The 20,869-nt window shown below is 40.9% G+C and overlaps 2 protein-coding genes across 3 annotated transcripts in view; one reads left to right on the forward strand and one right to left on the reverse strand.

Annotated features, from left to right (window-relative positions):
- The window catches only part of rpl26 (ribosomal protein L26), a 5,415-nt gene extending 3,704 nt beyond the window's left edge, over nucleotides 1-1,711 (reverse strand). Inside the window, exons 1-3 of one of the 2 annotated variants that reach the window (XM_020592905.1) lie at nucleotides 1,615-1,711; nucleotides 706-877; nucleotides 474-614 (exon numbers count right to left, since the gene is read on the reverse strand). In XM_020592905.1, coding sequence (XP_020448561.1) covers nucleotides 474-614; nucleotides 706-873 — 309 coding nt within the window. In that variant the 5' untranslated portion in view covers nucleotides 874-877; nucleotides 1,615-1,711. Of the gene's footprint in view, nucleotides 1-473; nucleotides 615-705; nucleotides 878-1,343; nucleotides 1,447-1,614 lie in introns of those variants that run through there. The other variant, XM_020592915.1, reaches the window with a different exon arrangement.
- A 375-nt stretch (nucleotides 1,712-2,086) lies between these two features.
- The window catches only part of LOC109956063 (serine/threonine-protein phosphatase 2A 55 kDa regulatory subunit B beta isoform), a 42,124-nt gene continuing 23,341 nt past the window's right edge, over nucleotides 2,087-20,869 (forward strand). The window contains exon 1 of the mRNA XM_020592881.1: nucleotides 2,087-2,775. Within this exon, the coding sequence (XP_020448537.1) occupies nucleotides 2,697-2,775 (79 nt within the window). The 5' untranslated portion in view covers nucleotides 2,087-2,696. The remainder of the gene's footprint in view (nucleotides 2,776-20,869) is intronic.

Genomic DNA, 20,869 nt, shown 5'->3' on the forward strand with positions numbered 1-20,869 from the left:
CCTACAATGTGAATTTCAGACCCCTCCATGATTTCTAAGTGGGAGAACTTGCAAAATCGCAGGGTGTTCAAATACTTCTGTTCCTCACTGTATGTACAAGTGTTTCTTTCACCTGGTGACATACATTGGGTTCAAATTTTTAAATTAAGTATAGTCTGGCAGTTTCAATCTAATGTGTTACATGCCATGCCACTCTTGGGTACCGCTGTGTTGCTGCTACCCTAACTGCAGAGTCAACCACACAACTCCTGAACCCAATTACAGAAATTTCCTCTAGTACTTCAGGCAGGTTTATCACAAAAGCTTGAGAAAGTCTTACTTCACAGCAATAAGCTGACAGACACAAGAACACAAGTGAATCTTGACAGGTATGACTTCTTAACAAGAATTTGCATCCACACACTTCACCAGCATAACCTACAGTGAACAATAATATATTCACTAACACACTAAGCTACACAGTAATGTCTCACCTTGCTGGGATGGATGCCAACGTGGACTGTTGTTCCATTGGCCTTCTCTCTCTGCACACGCTCGATGTAGATGACATACTTCTTCCTGTAGACCTGCACCACTTTGCCAATCTGCTGGCCTTTGTAGTGTCCCCGGACAACCTGTTTGTAAACAATACAAGCAAGTGAATCAAATGAAGCTTGTTTTTTAACCCCCTCTTTGACAAACTTTGATCCATGCCAGTTATAATACCTGGACTTCATCATCTTTGCGGATGGGCATGGACCTCACATTGTACTTTTGGCGGAGCTCCTTGGACAAAGGAGAAGACATGATCTTCCTCCTGATGTGTGAGGGAGCATTGAAGTGCCTCTTGCGGTTTTTACGGCGAGAGGATGTTACAAAAGGATTCAGCTTCATGATGCTACAAAGCAAACAGATTATGTAGGTTACAAACCAGGTGACATCAACTGTACACTCTGGTTAGAGAAGCTGTGGTTACTGCTGAAAACGTGCATCCTGCAAGTACAATAAGCTTTAAAAGAAAATTCAGGCAACTCCACAAATGGATACTAATTTCAAACCGTCACTATCAACTTATGTTGAAGTACTTTACACAGTACATTTCAGCTCTCCCCTTATCACCTCCCCTGAAACACAAGATTTTGTTCACTCAACATCATAAATACTTATACCTTCATTTACAAAAACGTTATTAAAAGCTTGCTGGCTTCTATGTGGTAACTGTTAGGGATCCAAAACGTAATGCTAAGCTAGCAAAATGACGGTGTTTTCATAACGCAGCAGACCGAATAAAGCTTAATATTCCTACTGCTACGTTGGCGCAGTAATGCTACCCACTGCACTAAAGACTAAGGAGAAAATCTTACACGTTAAGGAGGCCGAATATTAGTCGCTAGCACCTGAAATGAAGAACCATCAGTATCCGCAGCAGACATGCGGATACTGCCGATCGGAACAGGGCCGACTAACACTGAGAGGGTTTTATTTAGTAATCTGTCATCAACTGAGATTAAATATCATCCGTCCTTTAATTGTGACGACGTTGATGAGATGTTTGCACATTTGTATAGCTACTCGGTGTCATTTAATGGATGGATGGATAATGATAACTTGAAAACTTGTCCCATGAACTCTTACCCTGCCGTTTATTCCTCTATGGCCGGCGGAAAAGAGACTCGCAATGTACTTCCGTTGGCATTAGTTCACACTCAGGTCTCGCGAGATGTCCACGGAAATTGTAAAAACATAAACATTTAGCCTATCACACTAAACATAAAGCATGAACACTTATATTTAGTCGTATTAGGTTAATACTTTTAACCACGCTATACGTAGCTAGTTTTAATAGTTGAATTCGAGTTTGTGGCGTTTTTAAAATAGTTTTTAATTTATTTAGATTTTAATGGGTTTCATGTCTTAACAAATATACATTTTACAAGTCTCCTTTTCTAAACATTTTCACTGGGTTAAGTACTGGTTTTATTTTTGCAACTTTATAATTCCAGTTGGCTGTCCATATGAAACAACGCCACAAGATGGCGCCAAACCCAATACCTGGTCAGTAGTTGGAAACAAGTTCTGCTTATGATTCATCAAGTTTTATCCTATGCTCGTTGACGCTGAATGTTGTTATAATTTTAATTTACCCTAGAGTGAAGGTCTTAGCACAAATCTTAGGTTTATTATAACATTTAGAGCCTATCCATTTTAGACAGGTTATTATATTCAGTATTCAGCTAGTATCAATGTAATGTGACAGTAGTTGTGCCTGGATTTCACTCCAGTCCACTGAAATTACTCCTTGTACTCCATTAAGGTGTCAAGCACAACGCAAGGTGTTTACATGGCAGATCACACATAGTCTATCATCGGGGGACAGAAAGCGACCCTGTCTCTTTCTCTCACTCAAACACCTTCAGACACTACGCAGCCTACACGGAGTAAACTACCAACACGGAAGCGGAGGCGCGCTGACACCGTGCGCTGTTTGTTCCCCGGGCGGCGCGCAGTTTCAGGGAGTCTGCCGCCTGCCTGCCTGCGCTGTCTGCCTGCGAAAAGTGGTGCTGTCATAGCCCCCTGCGCCACGGACAGAGAGCCTCCTTCCTTCCCGCACCCCCACCCCACCCCCTGGTCCCTCTGTGGCAGGCTGTCGCGGCGGCAGTGCGGATGTGGAGCCCGCAACGCAAACGCTCTTCAGCTGTCGGAAAGCATCAGAGAAGATGAAATGTTTTTCCCGTTATCTCCCGTACCTCTTTCGCCCTCCGAGCACCATCCTGTCCTCCACTTGCCACACCGAAGGTAGGGTGGGAGGCTAAGGGGGTTGTCAAGGGACTGCGAGTTGCTTACTTTAAGCATGTGACATGAATGTTTAGACTGCAATTCTGTGCCTCTAGACTACATGTGTGCAGAAGTTAGATTGGCCAGTTGTAGGGCTGCATAGCCCGCTGCAGAATCGACACAATGCGTTAAGTTGTTGTAGCCACTGGAAATCAAGATATGAGGCAGATGTAGGCTGCTGCAAATGAGTAAGAATTTGCTATGTGCGTGATTATGTCAGGTTTAAAGAAGAGCACTCATAGTGTTTCTCAGTTTGCTTCCCTTAAAGCTGTCAACACACAGGCCAACAGCATGCCAAAAGAGAGACACTCAGTTTGTGGAGTTGCATGACAAGTATCTTATTACTCTGTCACCCATGCACACTTTGCTTATATCCCTAAGACAGCACACATGCCATATGACCTTCAATTCACTCAATTCACAAGAGTGGAATTTCCTCAAAATGCCAAATCCTTTTCCATCTAATACACCTGGTCCATAGTTATTGCCCTGGAGCTGGGCAAAGTTGACTGAATTGACCCTGACCATGACAGCAATAAGAGTTCATAAGAGGTGGTCAATTTATCCTGCTGATTGTGCTGTCACACAAGGCAACCCAGGAGGGTCTGAGTGTTTGCATAACTAGCCATTTACTAGGCCATAATGTGGCGACTGGGCCTCTGCATTATTTAGCTTTACATGGTTGCCCTCCTTCCTGTGTGCACACTGCCTTCAGCCCTCTGGCACAGGGAGGAAGACAGTGTCATATAGGGTACAGTAACACTATGTGATGGTCATCGCTGTGGCTCTTCACAGGCTGTAGAACTGACCTGGATATATTCAGTACGGAAAGGAAAGACATGAAAGGCATTTATGGGTTCACTCACTCGCTCACTCACTCACAACTTAAACATCAAAATATATAGAAAAAAACAAAAATACTATAAGAAGAATGACTCGTGAAAATTTCAAGTGCACAATTTAAAGTAAAAGTAACTGACAACAGAGCAAACTTCATCCACTGAAAAAGCTAACACTGGGAAAAGCTAACAGGTGGATTCAAAAATTAACTACTGACGCATTATCTTGTACATTTGGACATCACTTTCTTTTTTTTTATTTTAGCAGTTGCATATACACTGTGTAAATGTGACTTTTGATGTGATAATTAAAATCACGAGCAGCCGGGTGAATGCTTCTCTTTCTGAATCATCTAAATCATAAACATAACAACTGAGTGTACACACCAAGATGTTAACATGCGAGGTCGACAGCTCAATCTCTCTGTCCTTCCTCACACCCACTCAAACTCTCTTAACTCTCTCTGCCTCTCAATCCCTCGGCCTGAGATCAGGGAGTGGTATAATAGAGGAAGTGATAGATTAGTAAACATGGAGCTGCAGTGCTCAGCCACAGTAATATGATACATGATCCTGAGCTGTTCTCTGTGTGGAGAAATATGAAACAGTTCAGTACTCAGAAAGAAAGTGAGAAATGCTGAATCTTATGTGCTGATGACACAGCAGGTGACCTTCAATATGCCATGTGTAAAAATGACAGACGCATCCTCAGTTGTGTGCATTCTACTGAAAAACAAAGTAGCAGAGTTTGTGCACAAATCAGAGCATGCATGTGTTTATGTTGTGTGGAAATGGGTGTGTCAGTGTTTGTTTACACATGTGTTTGCTTTTTCTGTCGTGACCTTGTTTCTGTGGTTTACAGAAACCCCCCCCCAACATCTCCCAGCATTCATGTCCACTCCACTTGAATAGATTTCACCCCAGGGAAGATGGGTGTGCAGTTACTATGTTAGTGGAAAATACATTATAAAATCCCTGTACTGGACCATAGTGTGTATGTGTGTGTGTTCTCTGTGTTTATCTGGGCCACTGTGGAGAGCAGTGGGTCCAGTCTTGGCCGGGAAACAAACGATTTTTGACTTACTGTGTCTTTTAAACATGTATTTGAGCCCCTGTGTAAGTTTGCACGAGTCTCAGTTGGGCTTTTATATATTTTATGTGCAGTGCCTTTTTTTGTCTTTTGTCCCCTGGTGCTCTCTTTTCTCCCATTTCACACGAGTCTGTCAGTTCTGGCGTGACTGATTAAGTCTTAAAGGTTTGTGAAAAATGTGTGTCCCCAAATGACACCTCGCTACATCTCCCGCTGCCATCAATCAACAGAGCCGGTCCTTCCTGAGCTTCCTCGTCTTCCTCCTTCTTGTTCCTGAAGTGTCTGAAGGTGCTATATTATTTGTTTGTGTTTGATAGAAAAAAGCAGAATAGACTAGTGACAAGAAAGTCTTTGTAATTACAGTTGTGTGTGTGTACTGGGTGTTTATTTATGAGAGCAGTGAGCTTCTCATGGCTGAGGGGGATCTTTGTTGGCATCTTGACAGAGTGTGACACTGACTTGGAGTTTTGTGGGTGAGGAACATGGCGTATACTGATGGGAATGTGCTGTTATCATACATCCCGCAGTGTTGCTGTTATCCTCACAGACACCCACTTCACAGCTCAGAACATAACTGCTTGCAGTTGTCCCGTCCTTGCATGTCACTGGGGACGAACACCCTACATACTGAACACTCACATAAGGCACCCACACACTCGTGACTGTTCGGTTTCAGTTTGGTCAGCTCTTCTGGGTACAGGGCAGGAAGATGGGGGAATAAATGGTTGCTAAAACAGATACCACAGAGAAAGACTGACATGAGTTTGTTGTCTCTGTGCCCAAGCTGAGATAACCTGATTACATCACCATGACATCATTCAGGTTAATTTCTCAGACTTTAGAAAGTTCCTCCAGAGCCACAGAACACGCTATACAACAGTTTTCACAGACTGACTAGTGCTCGCTGTGATGAGTAAATTAAACCTGATGCATAAAATCAGTGAAAAGTACACATGCACAAGCTCCTGTGTCAGCTAACAACTGCCCCAGAGCCAGACACTTTCATGCCTACTTGCTTTGGGACGTCTTCTGCAGCAGACTTTGTTGTAGTGTTGTAAGAAAAGAAAATTTCCCTTCGCAGAGGCAATAAGAATGACAAAATAAGAGTTTTGTTTGCTCTTGGAAAAGACTGACAGAAGCAGTGTTATTTTGCCATTTATTTATAAGTGGCATTTCTTTTCTGTAAAGTCTATTTCTGTTTTCCGAGGAGAAACTGGGTCATAATAAGACAAACTGTCAAAGAGTTGAGGATAAAGTGGTTGTGCTGCATTGCGGTAGCATTCACATGACTTCAGCCATATTGTTCTTTAATGTAGTGAAGTTTAAAACTGCCCCAATCAAAAAGTTCATATTAACAAAGGATCCGATCATTGTGCGTAATATGAAAGATGGTAAACCTTCAAAGAAGTAACACAACCCTGCAGTTGCCTTCAGCTCTGTGGAGCATTTTAGCATCTTTCAACTCATCAATTTGGTTATACAGTATGACATGCAACTTTTTTGTTTTGGTTCACTCTCACCCTCACTGCTCTCAGTTCCAGCTGCAGTGAACAAACTCTGATAAACTCTATGTTTGCAATCAGCCCATCCCTGGAATCTTGCACAAGTTTGTGAATCCACACCTGCCATGCACCCATTCTATACCGCAATGAACCAACCTGTTACTTAAAATTGCAGTTTCAATTGCAAAACAGATGATTTATCAACCAGATGTAATTCGTCCATTCTACATTAGGTAGTGTCGTCTACTCACAGTTATTATAACATTGGAACAAAACTGTTTTATAAATCATGTTGTTAGGGTATCAGTGATGAAGTTCCTTACAAGAGACTAGTGTGTTAGGTGTTTGCAATACTTGGTCTGTGATTGATTGTGTACCCTCCTGAGGCTAAAAGACAGACTTTGCAGTGGCATGGAGTGTAATTGGATTCATCTGTTTCAAACTGGAGCAAAAGGGAGAGAGACACAAACAAAATGCCCTTCGTAGCGCTGGGTAATTTAGGTCCAAGGTTAGGGTTCTCTACGTAAACATGACCTTGTGGGGCAGCTGTTGCTCAGAAGGTAGAGCAGTCGGACCGTAACGTCGGCAGTTTTAATTCCCATTCTCTCCAGTTCATGTGTCAATGTCCTTACGCAAGACACTGAACTTCAAGTTGCTCTCGATGGCTAGAGCAGTGCTTTAATGTGTGTGTGTGAGTTGGCGCCGCAGGTGGCTGCCTTGCTTTTGTACCGGTGACAAATTCCTTGTGTGTACAACATACTTGACCAATAAAAGTGATTACCAGTTTCTCCTTTTCCTTCAGTTGCATTACTACATGAGAATGATGCAAGCTTGACAAACAAGAAAAGGAGACAATGTTCATAGTGATGAAGTAGTGTAGTGATGATATTATGAACTATACAAGTCATAACTCTCATACTGCAGTGAAGCAAAAAACAATAACAACAATATAAAAGCATACTGCAGTGAGGCAAAAAACAATAACAACAATATAAAAGATGGGGTAAAAGGCATCTTTTGAGTCCCACCAGTTGGTCCTCAGGAGCCTGTGGGAACTTACATGAACATGATGTGCTCTTCAACAGTGAGACAAAAACATCAAAACATATCAGTCTCTTTCTCACACAGAGTTGATTCGTAGTTTCACTTTACCAGAAATACTTCTTTCTAGGTCTCCACAGTAAGTATGCATGAAAACAAGGAAAGAGGAGAACGTTTGCTGGAGTCCTGAGACTCCCCTGACTCTCACAGCTTCACAGGAGGCAGTGTATCATTCCAGCAAACACAGCGATGCTCACGGTGTTTCATTCTCTCCATCTTTATCACTGTTTCACAATATCTAGAAACAGTGTAAACGTTTCAACTCTGGCCTGTAACTGAATGGTGAGCTTCAGTGTTCTGAATCGGCTGCGTTATACAGCATAGACTATACCACTGTTGGCTATAGAGCCAAACAAAGAGGCTCCTTATCGAGCCAGACTGCTAGGCCTTTGCCCTGGCTGGCAGGCTGCAGCACAGAGACACAGCTACTATTGGGACTGAGGAATATATAGACCTATATATAGAACATCAGGAAGGGCTTCCTCTCTCTTTCAGTCTTCCTCTCCCCCCCATCTGTCGCTGCAGGTTGTATAAAAAGGTCCTGATGGGCCGAGTGAGACAGATTACTGGTAACAGATTTGCAGAGCAGCAATAACATCAATTAAATCAACCCTGACGTATGGCAGAGTTCCTACATCTTGTATTATTTGCCTCTTAAATCAGTGTTTGGGCAAATGCAGTAATGAAATATAGCCTACATAAACCTATAGATTTTTCTTCAGTGCGCTATATTATAAGATGAGGTTAAGCAACTAATTAGTTTAGAGGCAACACAGCTTCAGTTCTTTATTGGTGTAATTAAAAATGGCTTCTATATTGATCTCTATTGTTTTTATGATTTTCAATATGATACACAAACAAAAGGATCAAAATTAGATATAATAAGTGTTTAGCTTTTCTTGTTTGGATCATAGCCTTTCTAAGTTATGTAAAGTTAGAACAGACCAGCTTAGATGAAACTTTAATGAGGTTCTGCAGCAGTGGAGAAGACAATATACCGTAGAGTTGATAAAAACCACAACAGATGATAACACAGGACATAATAAAACAAAGTGTCATAGAATTGTACCTATTTGCAATAATGCAACTGAAAGAATAAAGAAATTCACTGACATTTTTTGGCTTTAGGCAGAAACTGAAACTGTAAGTGTGTGCTTTGCAACTGTATTTAAATCGTCACATGTCCTGGGAGAACATGGATTGTTTATAGAAGTGTGCGTTAAAAAGTGATCCCCATTTAAGGGAGATGTTTAAAGATTGTGGAATGATTCGAGTCAAATAAATAAATAAAACATGATTCAGCTCTTAAAAAATCCCTTTTCACTGTTAAAGCAGCTATAATCATTATTTTTCATTAGCAATGGGTCAAATGATTACTTGCATGTGAAAGGAGCAGTCAAAGTGATGAGCCCACAGCGAATCATCAGCTCTCCAGAGCCTTACAGTTCCCAGCTCACTGTTACAGTGTTCTGGCCTCCAACGTTTCATCTTGGTTCAGCTCACCATGTGCGTCATCATTTCAGCCAGAACAGGAAGCTGTTTTAAGTGAAAAACTAAATTACTTGCCCATCAGCAAATGGCAGACAAAGTTAGTGATTAGCTGGTAATTATAGTGGTGCACTGAGCAGCTAAAGAGCCATTTATTTCCTTCAGGAGTCAGTGAGGCCCAAAAAAGAGCTATTATAAACAGAGAGTGAATAGATGTAGATTCTCCAGGTAGCTGGAACTACAGCTGCAAATGAATGCACATCTTCTGATGTTTGTCTATAATATTTGTTCAAAGCTTGTTTATTCTGCCACCAAGTGTCCAGAAATCAGTAACATCTGTTTTAAAATCTGTTTACTGTCAATGAACACATTTGGTATACGATGGGCAGGGTCATTTACAACCACCAAAGCTACTCTACAACATTCCAGATTCTATAAAAAGGCTGAAAATGAATGAATAACACTTTCCCCTATAAGTAACTGTGCGTGTACTTGGCAGGTCCCAGGTGTAAATATGAGTAACAATTATGAATATGATACTGGATAGAAAAGCTAGAGAGCATGAGGATCCAGCTGTTGTTATCCCCTGATCTGGATGGCATCAGTGTTCCCTGGGGAGAGGCGGGGTCACCGTCAGAGAAGGTCTCCCGGGAGCACTGAGACAGATGAGCTAGGACACTCATCATGCCTCTGGCCAGGGTGGCCATACACAGTTACATACATACCAAACCAAAACTCTCCAGAAGTAAATAGGCATGACTAGAGGCAGGCAATAACAAAGTCATCTGCCCTTGAGGCAGTGGGCCAAGATATTCATAGGGCCTGAGGGGCTTCTGGTGGTTTATCTGCTGTAAAAATCCAACCATACAACAGGAGCTATGGCTGTGATCCAATTAGATCTTGCTATAGATGCCCTTTTACAGTTTCCAAACATAGTTTTCCAATATCTGTCTGAAAATAGCCAGCCATTGTTGCAGAGTCATCACAGTCCTGTTTACATAGAATAACCTGAGAAATACGGTCGATATGTTGCAAGACTCAAAACCAAAACATAGTCTGGAGCAGAGATAGCTATACATAGAAGGCTGTTTATGAGGTGTCTGTTGTGTATCCTGTCCATCTGCACCATGGACAAATTACAGTATAGTGGTGTGTGTCTGCATACGTGCCTGGTATTACTCACATTATGGGGACCAAAACCTGTTTACACACTCACACTGTGGAGACTCCTCAAGGGGACCAGATGCTGGCCCTAAGCATGTAATTGAATTTTAGGGTGGTTTAAGGTTAAGGTAAGGTTAGGGATAAGGGTTAGGCAAGTAATGGTTATGGTTAAGATTAGGGTAAGTCTTCAGGAAGTAAGTGCAAGTCAATGTAAAGTCCCCACAAGCACTAAAAACAAACGTGTAGGTGTGAGAGAGAGAGATACTGCATGACCCCTGGTGGCATACTGTAGTGAAGGCTTTACTGTTCTGGCTGAATGCTGTTCTACACACGCAGCAAACTACAGCAGTGCACAAAGTACAAGTTTGTCTCCTTTCACCCTCCCACCTACACACACAGCCATGACCCTTGCACACATACACAAATTACTAAACACAACTTTCTGAATGGATGGAAAGAACATGATGAGTCATACATCAGCTAACCAGTTGTCTCTGTTTCCATCTGCCTCGTCTCTTTATACTGTGTTTTTGTGCATCTCTAGTTTGACGCTTCCGATATTCACAATTTGTGATGAACAGCATCTCTAGGCAGCAAACATACCGATTCACACAGCAAGAGCAATCTTATTTATAACTGGCCTTGTTATGAAGGAATGGAGGTTGGTGGAGTTCCCCTGCGAGAGCATTATTAGTCATCAACCAGGCTTATTTAAGACATTATACTTTGGAATTTAAGTGTTTTCTTGCAATAAAAATTTTTTTTATCTTAGGTTGTTGCTCGAATTGAAAATATAGCTCACATATTGATATACACCATATTCAATCTTGTAGCTATTTAAATATGAAATGGCCTTCTAGTCTCCATTCCTAACCAGTTCGAGTCACATAAAGCTGTATCTCTGGTGATGGGAATAAGTGGAATGGCAGTATTTCTTGCTTAACTTGCAATATCCGTGGTACCATATACTGTATATTACAGCTGAAGCAAATAATCACACAGTTCTTTTGGCAGAGATGAGAAGGGAGCCCTCTGTTTTCTGCTCACACCATTTGTTGTTGTAGTCTACAGAAGGATATTAAATTTAGGAATCAGTTAGCTTTGACCAGATTTTAAAGCAGTAAATTATTCTTTGTTAATTTTCCCTCTTCTTAGATCATTCTCAGGATGACGGTGCTCCACCACTTTGTTCCAGACCGAAAGGATTCAACTTGACTTAAAGGGGCATTCATCCAAAATAGGTCAAGAACCACTGATTTATAAGAAAAATGCACGTTATGCAGGCTGGCTGTTAGCCAGCTGGCTCATTTTCAACTGCAGTTCTTTGGCAAGATGCTCTAAACCAATGAAGGCAACAATAACAGAATAAGAATCCTCAACATAGTGCAGAAGCCATTCAGAGCGAGGGAAACAGCAAAATAATCAACTATGTATTATACATGCAAGCAACAAAACATAACCGAAGCAGTACTGATTATAATCATTTTGTCGCATGCAGAACAACAATAAGCATACAAGACATAAATAAAATATGACACTTATAATGTAAAGCTTGATCAAAAGTTAAAAGATGCTGTTAGAAGTTAGTAAAATGGTAGCATCATATACCTACACATAAGCAGGGCAGAACAGAGCTGTAGGACAAGGCATGCAGATACATTCATTTCATAGAGTTGTGCAGGTTTAGCCAGTCAGTACCATTTTTGCATGTTTTACAGACTGTGTAGTTACAATAAATCAAGTGTGGGTTTCTTTTTCCTCACAGCTATTATAGTTTTACTAGCACAGTATATGATAATACTGAAGTTCTTCAAAAGATGTCTAAAATAGTAGCAAACATCTAGATGGTATGGTGAGCATGTCACTTCAGATTATAAAACTCCAATGCTGGGTAAATAGTTTAGAGGTCATCACTGCTGCAGCTATAAATACTTAACCTGAATTTGAATGTCTCCTGTTTTGTGAATTACATGGTTTTGGTCAAAGAGCCTTGTCAACCAGCTTTGTCTCACTGGAACCTAACCAGATTTTAAATCCCACCAATGACGTCCTTACAATAGTCTGGATTCACTTCTCCCTCTCCTCCAGCGGGATTATTCAGACGTGACCGGATGAGACTCAGTGGGATCAGTACTTGTTATCTCATTTGCTCGACATATTCACAGGCAAGTGGAGGCCTGGGACTCTGAAAGGATAATAAAAAATAACAAATAAAACCTACTAAGTATAATAAGACTTTCAGGTCATTATGTGTGCAAAATGCATAAACAGCTAGAGGTCAATGAATGGCACATTTACATATAGTAGATATAGAGACAGTTTATCTATATTCATTACAAATATTTGATAAATAAATGTTACTTCAGAGTACCAGGTCATGTGCAGAGTGCCAAATTATGCTTGGCTATTGGAAGCTGAAAAAACACACTCCGTACAATACATATACACTCTTACAGTCCTGCTTTATCTAGCAAATGTAGTTTGACTGTAATTCTAAAATGTGCCAATTGGCAAAAATGTTTGTTCCCATTCTGTTATATATGAGCTTTGTTCAGTTTGTTTTTAACCTTGGCTCTCAGTGATTAGCTCACATTGATCTGACTAAATGGCTCTGTGACCCATCAAGCATTAACTGTGTTGGGAGGCTTGGTGTGTGACAGCACTGACTCTAAATTAGGTTTCCCACCAGCAGCCAATTGAGCACTTGGAAATGACTTACAGTAAGTGTATTTCAGGGCCAAGATCCGACATGACCAGGCAATCCGTTTTTCTTTGGTTTGCAATGAGCTGCACATTGCCTGATACCTTACCAGGCCTGCTCAAAGTGACACTGCGCTTAGCTGGTTTTGTAGTAGACACTTTGGCAAAACTGTACTTGGAATTAAAGCAGCTCAGGAGAGCAGCAGTGTTATGGTGATTTAAATGGCTGGGGCAGTGGGGTGTATTTCACTGAGCCCATCTGGCTTGTTTGAAAGCATTGCTGAGTCTAAGAGAGGTAGTCAGGCGGGAGAATAGAGAGGGTGATGGATGGGGGTGATGGACGCAGGGGGAGGGGAGAAGATGAGAGTGCAGATTTGGGGGGGGAACAAACTCTTTTCCAGGCAGAGTTGAAGCTCAGGCTTGGCTGCAGCACACTGCGCTGCCTGTTTTCATATCAAGCTCTCTGCTCTGGCTCCTAACCAACCAATCAGTGTTTCTGATCCTCACTTTTTTCTCCTTACTTCTCCGATATTTTGGGTCACCTGTTTCTTCCCCTTCTTTATCATTCTGACTCTCATTCACTGCCTCCTTCCTTGACTTCCTCTTTTCAGTTTTCTTACCTTCGCTCTCTCTTTCTACACCCGTCAGTCCTTGTCTCCAGCCTTCCGGTAGTACAGAGGGGTGTGGGATTGGGCCAGGGCCTCCGGGTTTCCATAGTGATACTTTGTGTCCTGATGTCATTAGTATTGACGGTGTGCAGCTAGCCCAGGCTGTCCCGATATATGGGCTGTTTACCTCAAACTTAAACCATTAATTGTAAGGGTTGTGTTTGTCTTTGCATGTGTGTGTGACGTGTCACACATACAGTTATGTATAAATTGATGAGCAACAAATAGAAAAAGTGTTTGTTTTGATTGTCCGACGAAAAAGCTCTTAGTGTGAAGCAGCCTGCTCTAGTTTCAGGAGCTGGATTTGCACCAGAGAGAGGCTTGGCACAGTGGAAATAGCTGTTTCACAAAGAAAAATCCCCTCTGTCTGCTCGCTCACTGTTTGATTACTGAAGCGTGTCTGTAGAGCACAACTCCCAGCCCGACTCTCCATCTCACTCCTCATTCCTTTGGCTGCTTCACTGCCTTGTCTGTCTGAGGAGATGGACGTCTCCTTAGCACCACTCCCCTCAGAAATGTATGCATTTGCTTGTGCGCCCACATGTATGACCTCATACATCTGTGGTGAAGACTCAAATCATAGGGCTGCTCCGACGTCTCAGAGCTGCAGGCCGTCAGCAGGCAGGCTGTGGCCTCTGTGTTGACAGAGTAATTAGTTCTGCTTGGTGTCTGAGGCCAAAATATGGATCTTATATTGATGCTGTCACATCACATGCAGGGAGAACACATCCACGGTGCTCACATGCACGAACATGATGTTTTTACATTCATAAATTAAATCCCCTTTGCCTGGCTGAATATTGTCTTGGGATGCAGAAAAAAACCCTCTTCCTGCATCGATTAAAATGTGAACTGAGCCTTGCACTCTCTCTCTCTCTCTCTCTCTCTCACACACACACACACACACACACACAAGCATAGCTTATTTTTGGGAACAGTCCTTTACAGTCCAGCCAACAGCACAAGGACAAATACTGTAGCTGGTATTTGTTTATCACAGATTAAACAGTATTTCTGTATGCATCTCATGAAATACATACATGTTTTATAGGCTGCATTTGAATTCACCATTTGTCTCAATTTAAAATGAATATATATATTGTTGTTTCTGTCTGTTTGATGTATTTATTTGTATTGTGGTATTTATGTCATTATTAGTGAGTTGATAGTTGAGCTATCAAGATGACAGAAAGAAGGGGAAAGACGTTTAACTAAGGTTCCCAAGGTTTTTTGTTAGTGAGTTCCCTGTTTATAGTGGATGCAAAGGATCCCTTTCTAAAGTGATTTCAGTCTAAGTGATGAGGGTCAAAGTTCACATTCTGTACTAAAATTATCCCAGAGTTCAGCCAGCGTTATGGTAGTATGAGGCATCTGCAGTCTTTGTTAGACAAATTGTCTTGTAGAATTTTGTTCTAAAACAGCTGAAACTCTGGAAGCTACCCACTTGATTTGTCTAAATTGAATTGTTGAAGCCTTGTATTATCTACTGGAACTTCAACTGAACTTCACACAGTGACCAGGGACTGTGGATTTTGTGTCCAATCTCTTACATTGCAATCAGACAGAAGAAACAATTACAGCAATTGCAGTCTTTTACTATTCTTATGGGCACTGATTTGAAATATTGAACCTATCAACCCCTAGGCTTTGTCATCTTTGTTAAAAATATATTAGTCAGATCTTAAAGATGGCTCCAATAATAAACCTGACTAAACCTAATACGAGTGCAATGTGAATTTGACACTTTATGTTGATAGTATTACCCAGGTTTAGCCATGTAATACTTCATTTTGCCAGACAGTGGAGCTCTAAGATAGCTCTTTTTACACACTGAAGCACTTTTGCTCATGGCACTTAGACAGAGAGGCAGGCAGATAGATAGATAGACAGACAGACAGATAGATAGATAGATAGATAGACAGATAGATAGATAGATAGATAGATAGATAGATAGATAGATAGATAGATAGATAGATAGATAGATAGATAGATAGATAGACAGACAGACAGACAGATAGATAGACAGATAGATAAAGAACGTAGAAAGAACGAAAAGACTCAATAATGCATATTATTTCATTGTTTCATAGCATTTCACAGCAGCAGAAGGAAGTACTTTTGACAGTCAGCCAGTGTGATCAACAGACAGATGGACAGATCACTCTTGCCAGTCAGTCTCCTCACACTCTGCTACATCAGAAATGGTGCATCCCTGAGGCTACTTTTCAACAGAGATCCCTCATGCCAGATCAATAAATTGAGCAGTAAACATTAAGCCCTTCTGTTAAAACAAGTGGCATGAATTTATCATCCCCACGGTAGGGGCTGATCCCACCTTAAGCTTGTCTTCAGATGTCTCTGTGTGTGTGTGTGTGTGTGTGTGTAGTTGATAGAAAAGTATGGATGGACAGCTTGCCACCCCGTGGGTACCACAACTACAGTCTATCTGTGATCCACGCTGGCAGCTGCTCTGCCAAATGGGATTTTCCTGGAGATTACAGCCTCTAAGTGTGACACGCTCCCATGTGTTTGTCTTTGTTGTTGACGGAGTATGTGCGTGGACTATTATAATAAAGCTGTGTGTGTTCTTGCGTGTTTAAGCGTGTGTGTGTGTGGAGAGGGTGCACAGAGAACATGCTCTGTGGTCACATGGGGCTGGTTGAAACATGACTGCAGGGGACCCTCTCTGGCAAGCTGTGATGAGAGAAAGGGAGGAAACGTGTTCAGATGTGGGGTCAGGCTTTTCCACACTGCTGCCACTCCTATTAGCAACAGTAACTCACACTGAATAGACAGAGGTGACCTGATCATGTACATGGCTGCTACAAGACAGGGTGATTTTACTGTTAAACTATAGTATGTTCCTCAAGCAATAGGTGAGAATATTAATGATTAATGATTTCCATAAATATACTGATTACAAAAACAATTAGTGGACTTACTGTTCAGCATTTATTCAGCTAGTAAGCAATGAATCATTTCAGTCATTCTTCAAGCTTCTAAAGCTTGGAGGATTTGGGGAAGTTTTCTTTGTTTTTTTTATTTTACAAGATTATTAAATTGATCATTTTGGCAAAAATAAGATATTTGAAGACATCAACTTAGGCTTTAGGAAGCTAAAACAAGCATAGGCTAAATCATTTCATTTATCAAGAATGACAGATAAAAATAATCCTAACTTTCAGACCCACGTCAGGTTACTTTCTTAATTAATGAATCTTATTTTGTTCAAACCAACAGTCTAAAACCTAAACATATTCAACTTAACACCAGAGAAAAAAGAAAACCAGCAAATATTTCCAAATATGAATCTGGTGAATTTTGTTGGCAAGTCTGCCACAAACATTAATTGACCTCAAAATTATTGCAGATGAATTTTCTGCTCATTGATGATTAGTAAATGATTTGTTTTATTTCTATAGTGAATACAGTTGGGTATTGAAAAAAATCGACATTCTTGATGGTTGTGCTAAGACTTGCTGAGTCTACAGTCCTGACATGTAGCAGCTAAAATATTAAATATTTAAGAGCAAAGTCAGTATAATCCTCAAAGCTGTGCTGTAGAGTTTTTGTCCACCAGTAGCACCACACTGCAGTGTTGTACAGGTCGGTCTCCACTAATTCCAGCAACGTTATCATTTGTACTGATACATGTCCTCAGAGTTGTTCCATTTTTAAAAATTCAATTGCACATAAGTTGTGCATGCATCCCTGGTCACGTATGGGGAGGTGTCTCTGTAGTTATTCACTGACCTGCTTAACCTACTTTCTACTTGCCAGTCTTTTGTCTGTCCAGAGGAAAGTGCTGCGGGATAAATATAGCAGTGCTTAATAACACGCACAGTGTCTGTACAAGCTTCCTGAGCAACACAAATGGTGCCGTGCATTGTTGTAGTACTGCATGTTCACCCTCACTGTGTCACTGATCATTTCACTAATGAAATGCAGTTTCACTCTGAAGATGGATTCCTCATGTTTGGCCTATTAAGCCAACTGGTAGAAAACGTGTTGGGATGTGCTTGAACCTTTATTGAGATGAATATGACCAAAATAATGACATTTTAAGATCTTAATTGTCCAATTATGTAGACAGCTGTTGTGCTGCATTGCAATGCCAGTTCAATTGCAGTTTCCTAGCAACCAGAGAGGTACAAAGCAATGATTTTCTGGTAAGTGGCATCATTTCCTCTCAGGAAGACGAGTTTGTATATTCACAAAAAATCTAAGTCTTTAGTATGTGTGTGCTCTTTCACCTCGAGGCTAATGTTTATCTCGTTTTACTACATATACCATTGTAATGCAACAGAAACAATTGCAAATGTGCATGTGTTCTGTCTCCCCTGAGGTGTAGAAGAACCTGTGATGTAGCTGTGCAAACAAAATCATTTCACCTGATTAATTTTCATCCAAAATGCTCCATCCTGTGCTAATCATTGTACATGCATTTTTTTTTCCAATTAATTCATTATCAAGGGGGGTAGAGAGGAGGGAGGTGGGGGAAGGTTGGGGGAAGGGAAAAGAGAGTCAGGGGAAGCAGAAAATTCTGTCCTGCTGGTCTGATGTCTAGAGCAATGGTGCATTAGTCTCATCCTGATGTAATTGAAGTGACACCAAGAGAACAGCCTGCTGATTTAGGGACAGCCTCTAGGCTTGATTTAATGCCCTTTACCAAAACTATACATCCATCTTTTTATTGTTTTCTGCTTCCCTCTCCCAGGCCCTCAGATTTCTGTATCACTCCCTCACCCTTCTCGTGCATGATTCATTCACCCGCCATACTACCGTGTATCTCCATCTGTACTCTATTAACAGAGCAGCATTCACATTTTATGTTGAGTGTATTTTCCAGTGTTTTACTTACTCCTTATAGCATTTACATTCTTGAATGACTACTTGCACAGAAGATATGTTGTAACACTGAACAAATACTGTATCTCCTGAGAAGACTGTAAAGAAAGAGCAGGCGAAGCAGGTGTATCCAGGCCAGGGTGCTGTGTCTCTGGGCTTTACTGCTGCTGAGTCCCCTGACAGATGGACTGCCAGGACAATCCTATTACCCCCATGTGTTGAGCTGCGTTTAATGCCAGGGCAGTTTGCATGGATAAAAGAAGTCAATGCCTGTTTGGAAGGAGAATCTCATACTACCAAATGATGATCCCAATTTGTTTGATAACATGCAGGAGATCTAAAACCAGTGACCAGACAGTGAAAGTTATAACCTCTGTGACTTCTGACACAGCTTGTCTCACTGAGGGACGCCAACTGTCAGCTCAACTTTTAAACAAGCGTTGCTGTATATGTTTCACACAGTGGTTTCATTGTTTTGGACAAATAAAGAAAGTAACTTTAATATTTTATGTTGATTGTAGGCAATATTCATATTAGTTTTAAAGTATGCTTTATGACAGTGTTGGTGTGGTTGTGGATTTCAATGTGTGCACCGCTTTGGTCCAAACTGAAATATCTCAAAAACATGTTGATGGTTCACACAAGATGAATTCTGTTGACTTTGATGATCATCTGACTTTTCCTCTATAGATCTGCTATAAGCTTGAAATTAATGCCTTTGAGAGATTCAGCCTCCGATGTATTTTGTGTTCAGTGCTAATAAGCAAGTGTTAGCATGCTAATAAGCTAAACAAAGATGGTGAACATTATAAATATTACACAGTACTTGCCAAACATTGACAGATTAGTATCATTTTGGTGAGTATGATGGTATATTGATATTTATCATTTAATTCAAAGCAAGTGTGTCCTTAATTTCAGCATCAAGGGGCCACCAGGCCTATAGTCTAATTTTATTATATGCATCAGTAATGATGCGTCAGGAGCATGTTTCACCAGATTAGCCACCAACAAACATTCCTATCAGGTTATTTTATCTATAAACAGACAACACCGAAACATTATGTTATCACCATAAACATCGCTATCGCTATATAAATTGCTTACATATGATTTTCTCCATGTCGCTTATACTTTTACATGTAGTCACTATGAAACTTCACAAGATGCAGACACCACTATATGTGTATATGGTTCATTTATTTTTGGAAAACAACTGAAATCAAATCTAATAAAATATATTGATTGGTTTTATTTCTTCATTATAGAAACAGTTTCTTCTCATGATACACTTGGCAAAACACTTACATTTTTGGTAATTTATCCTGTCATTCAGAGCAAATTGTCATTTCCATATTGCAAAAAGAATTATTTCTTGGCCACAATTGGTTCCAAGGTACTTGATACAATTTTATACATTGATTTGCCAAGACATATTCTTGAATTTTTTAAAGATATATGATTTTTTGTAATTGCTTTGATGAAAAACAACTTACAGTTGGATCACTACAAGTCGATAGAAGTTCCATTATTAGTATCAAATATCAGGCCTTAAATAGATTTTGGATTGATCGACCAAAACCTCACATTTGTGGGATTAACTGGATGAAAATAATCAATATTGTAGCCTATTTAAACCAGACATTATTGACTGGTCAATATCCCACTGACGGTGATTCTGAGTTATGAGAGAATTACAGTGAAGGTGGACTATGCGCTGTGCAGCTGATGTGTAGCCAGATATCTATGGCCTGTGTCGAAGCATGTGTTCATATGTGTGCATTGCTTGGTATGCAGACGGCATCTTGCTGCCTGTAGCCTTACACCAGCATCCCTGGGTCAAGCAATTACCACACATCAAGGAAAGCAATTGGGCATGACTAAAATATCATTGCCATGTGATTGTGTCCCTATGTTTGGTGCTGTTAGAGGCTAATTTAACCCACTTTGTCCATACGATTGAAAAGAATTGAGGACATGCTCGCCAATTCTGGCGTCCCCTCGAGCATTTCCTGCGAGTCTGACACACAGTAGCTGGGTTGTACATGTGCTGTCACTGGTCTCTACCTGTAGTGAAGTGAGAGATGGGGTGAGAGGAGTGAGCTAGCAGAGGAGAACATGTAGCTGGCCTGGAGGAGGGGAGCAATAAATGAGCCATGGGGAGCATAAACTTGAGGCTTGTGAATAAACGGTCTGAGAATATGCCGTTGTTACTGACCTGGGATCACTAAACCAAACTGGTCTCCAATCAGAGTTGTTCATCTCAGGTGCCGCCTAATGACCCAAGAGCTTATGCGGTCACATTTTGAAGAGTGGCAGGAGAGATGGGGGAGTGTGAAGGGAGACTGGCATAAATGCACAGGTGATGAGACAGAGAAGGGAGATAGTGGATGTTTTTAAAAAGGTAGCATTAATCCCAAACTCAGGCTCTGGCATTCTCCACTTAATGCTTCATTATATAGTCAGATATCTGTATGTTTTTAAATGCCACTCCTGCCCTGCATCTGTCTGCATCACCTCCCCACAGAAATCTGACAAACCTGAACCACTCATCCAAGCAGCCTCATTCTTCTAAACCCATTGTTTCACTGATTCAATTTCATTTGGTTTTGCTACTCAGCTGTAACTTAGCTGAAGTCTTTGTTCTGTGTGTTT

This window comes from Monopterus albus, unplaced genomic scaffold (assembly GCF_001952655.1).
Source record: "Monopterus albus unplaced genomic scaffold, M_albus_1.0 scaffold2.1, whole genome shotgun sequence".
NCBI lineage: Eukaryota > Metazoa > Chordata > Actinopteri > Synbranchiformes > Synbranchidae > Monopterus > Monopterus albus.